The 15,015-nt window shown below is 44.6% G+C and overlaps 1 protein-coding gene across 5 annotated transcripts in view; it reads left to right on the top strand.

Moving 5' to 3' along the window:
• ANKRD13B (ankyrin repeat domain 13B) overlaps positions 1-15,015 on the top strand; it is a 475,220-nt gene that overhangs the window by 345,131 nt on the left and 115,074 nt on the right. For all 5 annotated transcript variants that reach the window (XM_086955096.1, XM_086955097.1, XM_086955095.1 and 2 more), the window contains exons 4-5: positions 4,132-4,177; positions 8,237-8,380. In XM_086955096.1, coding sequence (XP_086811222.1) covers positions 4,132-4,177; positions 8,237-8,380 — 190 coding nt within the window. The remainder of the gene's footprint in view (positions 1-4,131; positions 4,178-8,236; positions 8,381-15,015) is intronic.

Raw genomic sequence — 15,015 nt, 5'->3', positions numbered from 1 at the left:
AGTTTAGGCATTCTCATCTTCATTATGAAAGTAGGGTGTGTTAGTGTAATTGTAGCCTCCATTAATTTCATGTTCATTATGAGGGTTGGGTACGGAAGGGTGTTGTAGCCTAAGTTAATCTCATGTTCTTTATGTGCATTGGATGGTGAAGTTATTGTAGTTCAGGTGTTCTCATCTTCATAATGATAGTTGGGCGTGTCAGTGTATTGTAACCATAGATGATTTCATTTTCATTATGAGGGTTGAGTGCATTGGGTGTTGTAGCCCAAGTTAGTCCAATGTTCCAGATGAGGCGCGGGTGCATCAGGATACTGTCACCTCTGATAGTCCCATGTTCATTATGAGGCTTGGGCGCTTCAAGATGTTGTAGTCACAGCGTCACGAAGAGGACAGATGTGGTACAGCAGCCTTCACTCTAGACAGGTGACACTCCTAAGCATGAGCTTTCAGCTGTTGCTGAGTGACTGATGCTGAAAAGATGATGATCCTGGCTTGGAAAGATGTCTGAAGATGGGTCTCAACAGTCTGAATCCAAAGGTAGTACTGGCAACGCTTGAAGTTACTTGACTTGCCTCAGTAGGTGAATACTTCAGGAGAGTAAGAAAAAAGTATTTTAGAAGAGTGTTGACTGAACATGTGACTAAACAGAGCAGCAAAATAAAAAATTGCAGAACGGTAGAACTGCATGAAAAAGAAACCAGAACATGAACTTGACAGGGAGAAGATTGATGGAAGAGCTCTAAATGCAGGGGTTCATCAATACAGATGATCTGACTGGTCCAGATAGACCGGTGAGAAAGGGGCCTTCTTGAAAGCTCCTTTGTTATGTTATGTTATGTTATGTTAAAATCATTTGTACCGCTCACGGTCACCCAACGGTTTCATGGCGCTCAAACAAATACGGGAAACAGGTGCAGGAGTTACTCGAAGGCTTGCTGAAAGAGGAGAGTTTTAGGCGTTTTGCGGAAACAGTCATAGCTAGAGAAGAGTCGAAAGGATATCGGGAGGGAATTCCAGAACTTGGGAGCTAAGAAAGAAAAACACAGCCCGCCGTGCTTTTTCCATTTGAATTTAGGGACAACCAGTAGGTAGTACGAAGTGGAGTGGAGAACTCTCTGAGGCACATAGCACTTCAGGCTAGAAGAGATAAAGGCAGGAGCTTGGCCAGACAGGGCCTTGAAGATCGTACAACCAAGTTTGAACATGCAGCGCTTAGCCACAGGGAGCCAATGAAGGCTCCTAAGCAGCGGCGAGACATGTTGATGTTTAGGCTGGTGAAAAACCAGTCGAGCTGCCTGGTTTTGCACCAGCTGCAGGCGGTGAAGATGGTAGGCAGGGATCCCAACATAAAGAGTGTTGGCATAGTCAATACGGGACGTGATGAGAGCCATGATAACAAGAATAAGTGCATCCGTGGTGAGAAACCTACTGATTTTACGAATCCTGCGAAGGTGGAAAAAGCAGGATGACGTGACTGCATTAATTTGAGGGAGGCCTTCAAGGGATTTGATTCAAAACAAAGATCAGTTGTTTAATTTACTTAGAGGCTAAAATTAAATAGCCTAATGTGTGAGTCTTTTACTTGAATATGCACAAACAATTTATAAAACACATCAAAACATATAGACATATAAACAACAAAACACAAAGGTGTATCGAAAAAAGAGCTTTATCAAAAATTTCATTCAGTCAGCAGTAAATCAAAGAAGCAGGTAAGGCAATGCTGATATGAAGAGCCTAGTAGCATTGCCTTACCTGCTTCTTTGATTTACGTAAAAGACTCACACATTAGGCTATTTAATTTTAGCCTCTAAGTAAATTAAACAACTGATCTTTGTTTTGAATCAAATCCCTTGAAGGCCTCCCTACCCTTCCATTGAACCACCCAAGCCCTCAAGGGTATATTTGGGTCTCTCACTCTTTGTGAATCTGCATTAATTTGAGGCCTCATAGACAGATCGCTGGATATAATTATACCAAGGCTCTTTACTGAATTGACAGGGCTAGGCGGGGACCCAAGAGAGGGGGGCTAAAAGTTGGTATTCCAGGGGTTAGCCAGCCCGCCTATCAGTACTAGCTCGGTCTTGGTGGGATTCAGTTTCAACTGGCTGTGGAACATCCACTCCAAGATGTCAAGCATGGTGGATTGAAAATTGACACAAGAGGAGAGGGAAGAGTCAATGGGGAAGATCAACTGCAAATCATCGGCGTAATTAAAGATGGTAACCGGGGTATTACGGAGGGAAACTATGAGAGGTTGCATATACAAATTAAATAAAAGCGGACTCCGCAGGATAAGGGGGAGTAAGAAGCAGAAAAGGTGGACAAGTGCACAGCCTGAGACCGCCGATGTAAAAAAGATCTAACCCACTTGAGGGCCAAGCTTTGAATGCCCGCATTGTTGACACGCTCGATCAATATTGCATGATCGACCGTGTCAAAGGCCGCCGACAAATCCAACAGGACAAGTGCCTGGGAGATGTTTCCTCAATGTGTCCATCACAGCCACAATGACCGCCTCGGTTGAGTGGGCTGGCCTAAAGCCAGCTTGCTGATCATCCAAAAAGGACGAGCTCTCAATGAACGCACTCAGGCAACGAGTGACATATGTCTCCAGAATTTTCCCTAAATAAGGAAGAAGGGAGATTGGCCTAAAATTACTGAGGATCGTGGGGTCGGCATTCGTTTTTTTCAGTATAGGGACCACGACCGCCTGTTTAAAGAAATCCGGGACTATGCCGGTAGCGAGGGAGTTATTAAGCAATGCTAGCGGAGGATCAGGGCAGGCCAAGAAAGCATCTTTAAGAATTTGGGGAGGACAGCAATCATTGGGAGAACCAGAGCTCACCCTATGTAGCAGAGAGATGAACTCCTTGGGAGAGATGGGAGGAAAGGCATCCAGACGGCAAGGGTTCATGGGGGGTAATGACGGGGGAGTAAGGGAAGAGGGGGAAGGGATATTGTTTTTAATGGTAATAATTTTATCAATGAAATAAGAGTTAAGGGAATCACACAGGACTTGTGTAGGTTGAGGTTGGGGGGTTACCCGATCAGGTAAGGAGGGCTCGTTAACAATGGAAAAGATGTCCTTCGCCTTAGAGGCTGAGTCCATTATTTTCTGTGAGAAGTAGGTGGTTTTAGCCAGCAGGATAGATTTTTTATATGCTTTCAGACGATCTACATACACGGTTTTTAATTGCTGATCATAGTTACATCTTCAGCGGCGCTCGGCTTGGCGAAGAGCCCGTTTGTCCAATTTCAATTGATCCGTGAACCACCGCTGGGCGTCATGGGGACGCTTAGTTTTTAAGGTTTTCAGCGGGGCCACTTTATTGCTGGCAGACAGCAGCCATTGTTCAAGGTGGGAGGCCTAGTAGGCCACCGGGGCCGGGCCCTTGGGGGCAGTGGTGGCTCCTTTATATAGATCCCTCTAACTTGAGCATGCGCAGAAAGGAGAGGAACTAGTCAGTTAGTTCCAGAATCTCCAAGTGTGCATTCTCTTTGCAGGAAACACTATTCTTCGGCACATTCTCCGAACGAAGACAGCGCCTTCCATGCCGTTGATATAGCGCACACGCTGTCTCTGCCAAAGTCCCTGTGTCTATTTTTTTCAGCACTTGTCACGCAACTCATAACACAGTTGAAGACAGGTAAGTAATACATTTTACTCCAATATTCCTGACACTTTGTTTCATGTTATGAGGTTTGCGTGCATTAGGATGTTGTAGCCTCATTGGCCCACATTCATCATGAAGGATGGATGTGGTAGAGTGTTGAAACCGAGTGATACTCTCATGTTCCCTCGTAGGGTTGGGTGTTGTCTATTGTTCAAAGCGGTGCCTATCCTCACACGAAGTCTCATGTACATCCTGAGGGTGGGTGTTGGAAGCTCAGATGGAGTCTGATGCGTGGTGGTGACGTGTGCGTCTGTAAGTTTGGTTGGGGAGTCCTAAATACCCTGAAAGGTAATGGAAGTTTCTTACTAGTTTGTGAGGTGGAATCGCAACCTGGAGTCTTGATAAGAAAAATGAATTCTCACTGCATTTGGTGTCAGTGAAGACCAATATTTAATGTATATTGAATCACTGATCATAGACGAAGGAATTCATGTTTTTTTTCTTTCCCTAACAGGCACAAGACTTTTATGTTGAAATGAAGTGGGAGTTCACCAGCTGGGGTAAGTGAGCAGGAAGAGCCAAACATCGGGTCACCTTTTGCACAGACCTAGGTCAGAGGTTGCCTGCTTTACTTGTTCCTCTGAAACTCCACCTAAAACCATATCACATGTACATACTGCTGCACCAACAGCCCTCTCCACCTAAACCCAAACTTACCCACCCTGCGCTTCCTTCTACCTCAGTCTCAACTTACTCCTCCTTGTAGCTCTACTATCCACCAGCCGTGTCACGTCAGTCATGTTTCACTTGTACCCCCTCCCCTCCACCTTTGCCACCAGTTCTCATCAACCAAGTCTGAAAGGACATCATATGCATTTACTGGCAACCCACCAATCATACGCCTCAATATTACGATACTAGACCTACGCCTAAGCCTATAACAGCAGCAGTCTGCATTTCAGCCTGGACCTCCACCACCGACAACGCCTGGAGCACCACCAGACTCTGCACCTACAACAGCTGCATAGCCTGCTACACCAATAGCTCTCTGCCCTCCACCCTGAATATACACCGCATGTACCCTTTGCTTCATCACCACTGTCAAAACCTTCGGTAGGAACTCGGACATGTTTATTCTGGGGAGGGGCTCACTTTTGGATGAGAAATGCCTGAAACGAGACACGGAGGCTGACACTCATGCACGGCACGGGCACACTTAGGGGCCTATTACGATTGCGTTTTTTCCCGCATCCACCGGGCCGGCGGAAGCCACCGCCGGCCCGGAGGATGTGGAAAAACCGCAGCGGACCCACCGCCACATTAGGATGGCTGGTGGGTCCTGGTTTCCGTCCGCAGCTTTTCTGCCACGGTTGGCTTACAACCGCGGCGGAAAAGCTCTAATATGGTGACGGTGTCTCTCAGACACCGTCAGCCATATTAGGATGGGCTGTTTCAAATGCTTTTCCGCGGTGGGTTTTCCGCCGTGGAAAAGCATGTGTAACTTCACTGCGGGGGCCCGTTGCGGGCCCCCTGGGTGAAGGGGGGTGGGGGGTGCACATGGGGGCTACCTATGGTACCCCTCTGCATTTGTATGCAGAAATCGGCAGGCTCCGCACGGTGCCTGCCTCTTTCTGCATACAAATGCAATGTATGCATTTTTACCATTGCGGCGGATGCAGCTTGAAGCCGCACCCGCCGCAATGGTAAAAATAGAGGATGTGACCGCCAGGGTGGCGGTCACATCCTAATTGCACAGGAGTGAACTCCACAGGCCATGCTGAGGTTCCCTCCTACTCTATGGTGGCGGACGGACTCAGGTCCGTCCGCCAACATAATTGGCCCCTTAGTATGGGAAGGGAACACACACGCACACTAGAATAGGGAGACAGGGACACCCTGACCCTGGAGAGTTGGTCACTGACACTGGGCTAAAAGGACACTGACAGTGTGCACACACAGACAGGGACCCTGACACTGAACCAGGAACACAGTAACTCTGGGACGGAAACACACTAACTCTGGGACAGGAACACACTAACTCTGGGACGGGAACACCCTAACTCTGGGACAGGAACACACTAAATCTGGGACAGGAACACACTAACTCTGGGACAGGAACACACTAACTCTGGGACAGGAGCACACTAACTCTGGGACAGGAACACACTAACTCTGGGACAGGAACACACTAACTCTGGGACAGGAACACACTAACTCTGGGACGGGAACACACTAACTCTGGGACGGGAACACCCTAACTCTGGGACAGGAACACACTAAATCTCGGACAGGAACACACTAACTCTGGAACAGGGACACACTAAATCTGGGACGGGAACACACTAACTCTGGGACAGGAACACACTAACTCTGGGACAGGAACACACTAACTCTAGGATGGGAACACACTAACTCTGGGACAGGAACACACTAACTCTGGGATGGGAACACACTAACTCTGGGACAGGAACACACTAACTCTGGGATTGGAACACACTAACTCTGGGACAGGAAAATACTAACTCTGGGAAGGGAACACACTGGCACTAGAATAGGAAATTACTCACACAGGGAGACTCTGACTCTGGCACAGGCATAAGAGGCAGCAGGCTCTTGGATAAGAAGACACAGACAGAGACACAGTGAGATTGTAACACACTGACACTGGATCCAATGTGCACCAGCAGTGGGCTAGTGACACATGAATACTGGGCCTAGGACACACTGAGATAGAGATGCGCCGGCACAGACATTGGAGCAAGGACTCAGGGGCATATTATCAAGAACGGCGTTAAAATGATCGCCGCTTTAGCGGCAAGAAACTGACGCTAAAGCGGCGATAATGGGCTTGGTAATATGACCTTGTGAATTCCCATAGTAGCCCAGGTTCACATCAGAACCTGAGCTTCTATGGGAATTCACAAGGGCATATTATCACCCCCATTATCGCCGCTTTAGCAGCAGTTTCCTGCCGCTAAAGCGGTGATAATTTTAACGTGTTCTTGATAATATGCCCCTCAGTGGCAAAGAAAGATTCCTAAACTGGGATAAGGAGACACTCTGACAACGAGAGCCTTATACTAGGACAGTGTGGTGTCAGTGTGTCATAGTCAGAATATTACTTAATTATAATGCATAATATAGTTTACACAAATATCCCGCCCTTTCCTCAGATTTGACTAAGAACTACAAATCCTCAAAGCAGTAGGTAGAAGAATCCTGGCTGGACAGTCATATTTTGGTGTATGTGTGTAAATAAACTCCACAGTTTTCTGGCTCTACATCCACCTACTTTCCCGATTGACTGCTTCACACCGGAGTGTCAAGAAAACTTTAAAGAGCCAAATTTTCATCTCAGAACCGGGACACGCCACCAGGTCTTATCACCGAACCTTGTGTGGTGCTGCCCCAAGGATATCGAACTCTCTTCCGCCAGAAGTACGCAGACTCTCCTCGACGACGGCGTTCAAATTGGAAGCTAAACAATTAGCAAATTCTTACCTTAAGAGGGCTAGGCCTACTTTGCTCTGTGTCATTGTTCCGGCTACCATGAGTCCTCCATTTGATATGGCTCCTCTTTACTGCTTCTTATTACTCCCCTTCGTTGCCCGCTTACACTTGTTTATTGTATTACTTTCCTTTTCCCACTCGATGTTCGTTATTGCATTTATGTCCTCCCTTCCATCCTATTGTAAGGCACTCTGATATCCTTCGTGATCGTGTTCACTCTATATAAAACTTTATAAATAAAAAATAAAAGGTCAGTTGGGAACACACAGACTGTCAACTTTGATATTCTTGTGTTGTTCAAAGATTTGGACAGAGCCCTCAGATCCTCTTACGTCAACATTTTCAGCACCTCAGTCTGAACTCATTCTATCAGTACGAAACCTTCTATTGCATCTCATTATGAAGGTACGCAACACACTGTTTCACCAGACTGCCCATGTACCTGAGTATCAACTCACATCACCTGTACCACTGTGGGCCCTCTTTAACATAGACAGTCAAATACCTCTGTGTAAATTACCTATTAACAACCCTTATCACCACCTTGAGTCAAGACAATTTGTAAAGTGTGGAATGTAACTTCACCAATTACTATTCTTATTATTGTTATTAATAACTATTACAGCCTAAGGCTCTTAAACACCTCTTAAATATCCAACACCTCTCCCTCTCTAACCCAAATGAACGCCAATTTTACAAAATTTGTAATACTTGTATAAAAGAAGTTGGATACTTGTGAGCTGCGCACAGGAAATCTAGAAGCTTAAAAAAAATGTAAGGGCAAAAATGTAGGACTATTTTATGACATTATACATGAATTACGAAATATCAATTGTTGAGATTTACATTAGGCTCTGGAAAGGTGACGGTCGGATGTAACGTCTAGAAACTATGTTATTTAGGAAAACCTATTTTAGACTATTAGAAATTTAAAAAATGTATTGGTTTGTATTTTAAATTGGTGTATTTTCTATATGAATGTAGAAATTGTAAGATTTTTGTTAATCATGCACATAAAATTTACCTTAACCTCTCTAACCTGCTCTCAACTAGGAAAAGCATACAGGTTGGGCCTCCAACTCTCTTCCCTTTTGTTTCATTCTCAACAGTACCCTTGGTTTCCAAGATCTGTCCGAGTGACACTTATAGAGTGTGGAAACGTGGGCAGAACCTCCGAGTGGACACAACACTGCTAGGATTTGACCACATGGCCTGGCAGCGAGGGAGCCGTAGCTTCATCTTCCGGGGACAAGGTGGGTAGTGTTTGTCTGTGCTCCCTGCCTCATACTGTTCCTTCCCGCTTCCCTCACTTCTGATCAAAGATTTTTCCATTCTCTCTGTCACTATTTACCCTGCTCTGCTCTCTCTCTCTCTCTCTGTCTCTCTCTCATTCGTCCCCTCTACCCTGCATCTACTTTCCCTCTCTTTTATCCTTGGTTCCCTACACTGTTATGAAGGATATACTCATTTGTTGTTTCCTTTAAGGAAGCACTTGGTCTAGGTGACAGTAGAGCCAGTGCTCTCTCTTGCTTAATATGTGTGCACAGAGGGCAACCTTTACATCCTCTCTCCTCATGAAACTGAGAACAGTCAAACCAACACAGCATGTTTCTTTAATGCCCTTCAGGGAAGTCAGTCCATTCGACCAATGATGGTCATATAACCCAGTTCCCTCAGTTTTTCAAGAATTATAATCCCATGCTTGTCTGCGAGATATTCTATGGAAACAAAGGCAGGGGGACATTCCACACTTCCTCCATTTGAACGTTTCTATATGATTTTAATATATGGCTCGACAGATCAGTGTTAAAATTACCAGCAATTAAAATATGATCAACTTCTTTCTTCTCAGTTATCATAAAATACATTCAAAGATTATAAGTAATCCTGTGTTATAAATCAAACACAGGGGGGCGTACACATTAAATATCAACAACAGGAGAGGGAGGGAAAGGACACTCTTAGTCCCCCAGATGTATATGTTTCAAACAACAAAAGAGTATCGCTTATTATATGTGTAAGCACAGACACATGAGGTCGGTTAGCTGGAGGTGATTACATCGCATTGAATTTTTATAAAGCCCTCACTCACCACCCTGGTTGGTGACATGCTTCATCATTGGGCCCACCAGGAGAAGCCGAGTGCCTCCCTGTTGTGCTACGATGCCAGGATACTGCGTAGCTGGTTTTTGTGGCAATAGTGTGAAAAAGTAGTCTAAAAATGTCACCGTTGAATACCACGCAAAAAACTTTATTCAGTGGTCAATGTGACACGTTAAAATATGTGTGAGGAAATTACCAAATTAAATTGTTTGGATATTTCCACTTAAAGTGGGGTCGACATATTTTTGCCCTTGATGTGTTATTTACTGGGCTTTCTTCAGGACCAATGGGAAATGTACCTCGGCGTTATGGACGCGCTAAGGCCCACCCTGACCAGAGGATGTGAAAGTTAAAATAGGTGTAAAAACTATAAGTGCAAACAAAAGAGAACACACCCACAAATTGTGGGATTTACCTCATATTTAGAGGAACCTGTATGGTTTGTTACTAGAAAGATCCACGCCCCATAGGTCTCGGGCGGGGGGTGGAGGCGACAATGGCACACCGCCCGCAACGCCTAGCCTGGAGTGGACCTGATGGGATCATAACTGAGATATATATCACTTGAATGATTTAAAATTGTGTAATTCAGTGAAAACCTGTAAACAAGCGATCCCTCCACTTTCATGGACTCTTGTGGAACAACTAAAAAGAAAATGGGTTCCATCTGGAAATTGCCCGTTTCCCATGGCTCCTGGAGGCAAAGTATGGCTGCCTCTTATTTTAATAATGAGGCATCCTTCTGTTCACCTGAGAAAAACCCCAGTCGTGTTCAAAGAAAGAATCATTAGGTTATGGCTATAAAGAGGATGGGGCTTTGTCAGGGGACATACATCCATTAGGCACACCGGGGAGCCATGTCCCAGGTGATTAGCATCTCTGTCCCAAGACTCTGGATGTGATAAAGCAGATGCATTTACCACTTTCCCACCTGGTCCGGAATGGACTACTATGGACTGAGTTTCTGAAATTACATACTTAGAGCATGTATGCACTCTCCTGGTAGTGGAATCACCTTACATGAAGGGAAGATCCAGTGCTCGTAGATGCTTCTTGACAACTAAGTCGAGTGACTGTGCGTATATCAAATCTTCTACAACTGGAGAAATCCCAGTGTTTTTGTATGGTAGTCTGACAGTCGCCTTTGTCAGGATATTCAGATACAAAGAACACTCCTTCAGAATGTGGCCTAGAGTTAAGAGTTGTATTCTCCAGCAATTTAAGAAGGAGTATTCTCTGAAGAACATGGTAGCCTTCTTGAAACTGAACATACTCAGCTGGTAGATTAAAAGGACCCTCCAATGGTAAATCAGGAGTGGTTGAAAGATTGTGGTCAGGTGATAGGTTATCACTTGGTGCAATATTAAATAAATCCAGAGTACATTTATTAGTATTGCTTATGGCAGGTGGAAGTGGAAGACAACAATCATCTAGATTCAGAAGATTAAACTCCAGTAAACTCTTAAGGAGTTGGGTCTGGTTTGTTCAGAGTATACACAATATACCCGGACTGGGGGAGGTCCCACACCATCTCCCAACTGGGGTTAGTTTTAGCATTTTTCCTCACCTCTAACCATTGAATTTAAGGCTGTTGGAGTAGGTGGGTGGACTGTGTTTGAGATTTCTTGATTAATTGAAATCTTTGAAAAAACGGTGAGACTTGGAGGGAGCAGGTTAAAGGACCAAACATGTAATCACACCCTTCTAGGTGCTTTTTACCTTTGTTACACCATTCTTTCACTAGAATTCTCCCAAGGGTAGCTTTCTTATGGTCATTGCTGTATTCTAAATTATTTGGTTTTCGACTAAAAAAGTGTAACCTAATATTCAATGAGCAAACCTTCCAGCATTGGGAACCGTGCCTGGAGACCCTCATTAGGGTGCTCCTCATTACAGTTTCCAGAGGCATCTTGTGCTCACCCAGCTCGCTGACTATGTCCCCTAGTGGCTTCCATTACTCTAATGGCCACAGGAACTCCCCTGTGAGGAAGGAGGACCCAAGCCACACCAAGCGCCGCCTTCGTCCCCTCTGGACTCAGAGGTCACTGTTGATGGCCTTCTCATCTTCCCTTTTTCCTTTCTTTACTGCAGTGAATCCTCCATGCTTTGGAGCTCGTTCTACTCCTCTCCTCACCACTGCACTCCGCACTGCTCTTTACCACTGGGCTGGTTGTTTTTCATTGTTGCATTATTAAATACTGTTGAACAATACACAGGTGTCGACCACAGTAATTGGTACAATACGAGACATTTCTACCATTGTTATATCCTCATTACGTGTGCCCAGGAAAGTGTTCTCACTTTGACAGCTGCGCCGTGGCCATGATGCTCAATGTTCTCTTCCTCCACAAGGGCGAGGGTAAGGCGAGTCAAAACTCCAGCAGTGCTGACAGCTCAATGCCAGCACTGTTATTTACCAGCAGCATGCCGGGAGCTGGAGCGGGTGCAAAGAGCTTATTCTACCTGCCTTGACCTCTCTCGGAGCATCACTGAAGGCCACAGAACTCCTCAGAACTGAGCAAGCAAGCCCTGGTGAAAGGTGGGCGGGCACCGGAGGCCATTGCAGAAGCAACAGCGACCAATGACAGTGCAGCGCATGTGAAGGAAGTCATGAGTACATCTTATTCCAAGAGACTACAGAGAGCACCTGCATGACTCGCTGTGTTCAGTGCATGAAGTGGGCGGTTCCTCAGTTGCTCATAGGTGGATACTGTAAAGAGAAGTTCAATCAGGTAAAATAATGACTTACTGTAAATTGATCCGTGCTCTAGCTCTCACTTCTCTTCCCACAATCCCACTCCTAGGTGTAGCGACCTACGACAAGATAAGAGCGCCAGTCTGTTCACTCATGCACCTCATCAGAATGCTGCCCAGATAGGTAACGATGCAATTCACGAAGGCAGACCCTGTGGTATACTCTGCCACCTCTCCTGGGATGTTCTTCAGCTCCTCGTCAGGGTTATCAAGCACTATATGAATGCAATTACTGTACAATTAAAATCCAATGATGCTCTAAAGACACAGCTACCAGTGGATGGCCTAAAACTTCTCGAAATTGAATATAACTTTTAGCATTATTATTCACAAAACCTCTGAGGTGGACACCTTTATTAACCTCCAGTATTTTCCATATCTGGCTCTGGCACCATTTCTTTACTGTTGCCACGATTGCTGCTGGCCACCCTTAGGGGCATCCTTCACATGCCCTTCAAATGCGTACACCCTTTACTTGCCTTACTGTTGTAGTGATGATGATTTCAAATGTATTTTACCACTCATGACTGCTTTGGACTGCTGCTGTTCACCAGTGTATATATAAGCTACATGCTGTACTATTATATTGCTGACTTCAGATGTGTAGATCCACCTCGCATAGCCACACCTGCAAATATTCTGCAACTGGATTAATCAGTTTCGCTAAAGGAAACTATGCAGAACAAGCACTGTGCCAGCATCCTGGGTGTGGGAGTGAGACATAAAACCAATAAGGTTCTCAACCCTGCTGATTCGCAGCATAGGTTAAGGGACGCCCTTTTTCTGTTTTTCTGTTTTCTAATTCTGTTTTGTCACCTTTGTGTCTTTCTTTGGTTCCATCTCTTGTGAAATGGGCAATGGAGGTATAATTCATGAGCTGTACAGCAGGCATGCTCAAACACATCTACAGAGCTGCTTCCTTCCAACGTGCCGCACCCAAGATCTGCCTATCCTGTGTGTTCAAGTTCAAGTTCAAGTTCAAGTTCAAAAGACCTTTATTCGAATTCCTTAAAATTCATAAAAGTACCAAACATAATTCATCAACAAACATAAAGTAATTAAACATACAGATAGTAATTAAAAATCAATATACATATAACATACCCTTTTATGCAGTGACAATACAATGTGTTTTAAAAACAATATGCTAATTTCCATAGTAATGTTAACAAAGCTGATTTATCATACTCATGGGTTTTCCATCGTTTTGCGTGCTCGTATAGCCAGTCTTAAAAAAGAACTGACGCGGAAAGTCAGTTCATCACTATCCAAGGCAATTAACATGTTATATGAGTCTTGAAGGGTCAGTGGTCTGGATTTTTTAAAATACGGAGTTAAAAACCATTTGATGTACACAGAATAAAATTTACAGAAAAATAAAAAGTGCAAATCATCCTGAGTGCTCACACCATCACAGGGACATGAGGTAGAATCAACGCTATGACAATGTCCTAGTGGAAATGACAACATAAATTTTACTGTTCCTGCCCTTAAACGAAACAACAATGATCTCTCCCAGCTAGTCATAGGCAGCGAGAGATAGGGCGGCAGAGTCGGTCCACACAAACCATTGCCTATATATTTCGTTACAGTTGATTTTTGTAATTCGCTTCTGAGTCTTTCATTGTTGTAAAGTGCATATAGTGCGTTCTTGACCTGAACTTTGTCCTGCAGTTCTATAGTTGTGGGATCATTAAACAAAGTTCCTCTGCCAACTTCATTCAAAGATTTTAAAACTTCAGACAACCATGGAATTCTCATTCCATGGTCGCTACTTAGACAGTCCTTTATAATATTCTGAGTAAGAGCAGCAGCTTCATTCTGCCAGATTCTGATCCAAAAGAGTGCCGGTCTTGCTCTAATAAAATCACTAATATATGGAGTATTTAGTTCACTATGACAGATAAAGGTTGATGAGGAGATTGGTACACCCAACACTTTCCTGCAGAAGCGGTTCTCCTCACTTTGGATGCATGGACTGTTTCTTGATCCCCATACCTCCGCTCCATACGTGGCAACAGGTGCGCACTGTAATTTAAAAATCTTTAAAATAGCCCTAGTGGCACCTATTTTCTTTGGGCGCGGGAGACTTAGAATAGAGTTGTTGGCTTTCGAGAACTTGCTCGTGGCGTGGGCCATATGCCCACTCCACGAGCCGTTCGCAGCGAAAACCAACCCTAAATATGGGAATTTAGTGACAGATATCAATTTATCTGTGCCTAACTGGATGGTATTAAGTTTCTTTTTGCCAGGGCCACAGGACATAATAAAAGATTTTTTAAAATTGACCTTTAAATCCAGATCCTCCATGAACTTAACAAAACTATGTACAAGCAGACGAAGGGCATTAGGAGTGCGGGCCATTAGCACCGCATCGTCTGCATATAAAAGTACTGGAAGTGGTTTCCCTGAAACAAATGGGACATCTGTGGTAACTTTTTTCAGACAGGAGGATAAGCCATTAATATAAATGATGAACAACAGGGGTGCTAGAACGCACCCCTGTCTCACCCCCCTTCCTATCTCAATGGCTCCTGATACCTCTCCGCCCATCCCGATACGTACCCGTGCTTTCAGGTCCGTATGGAGATAGGCTAGGAAATTTACCAGAGTGTCATCAAGACCATTAGTTGAGAGAATGGACCAAAGCTTTGATCTATTAACAAGATCAAAGGCGGACGAGAGGTCCATAAATGCAAGGTAAGTGGGGGAGGAGCGGGCAACACTATATTTGTCAATTATCAATTTTAAGTTTAGGCATTGCTCCACTGTTCCTACCCCACTACGGAACCCCATCTGACATGGGTCTAAAAAGTCATTGTCATTCGCCCAGTCCAGTATTCTGTGAAAAATTATACGACCCAATACTTTCAAAGTATTATCCAAAAGGGAGATAGGGCGATAGTTCGCTGGATCAGACCTATCTCCCTTTTTGTAAATAGGGACAATAATACTGGTGGCCCAAGTAGTTGGCATGGCTGTTTTTGGTAAACTGTTAAAAACATTAAGAAAAATGGGTGTCCACAAATCA

Source organism: Lissotriton vulgaris, chromosome 2_1 (genome assembly GCF_964263255.1).
Source record: "Lissotriton vulgaris chromosome 2_1, aLisVul1.2, whole genome shotgun sequence".
Lineage (NCBI taxonomy): Eukaryota > Metazoa > Chordata > Amphibia > Caudata > Salamandridae > Lissotriton > Lissotriton vulgaris.
The sequence above is the reverse complement of the archived record's forward strand: the minus strand, read 5'-3'. Positions and strand labels throughout refer to the sequence as shown.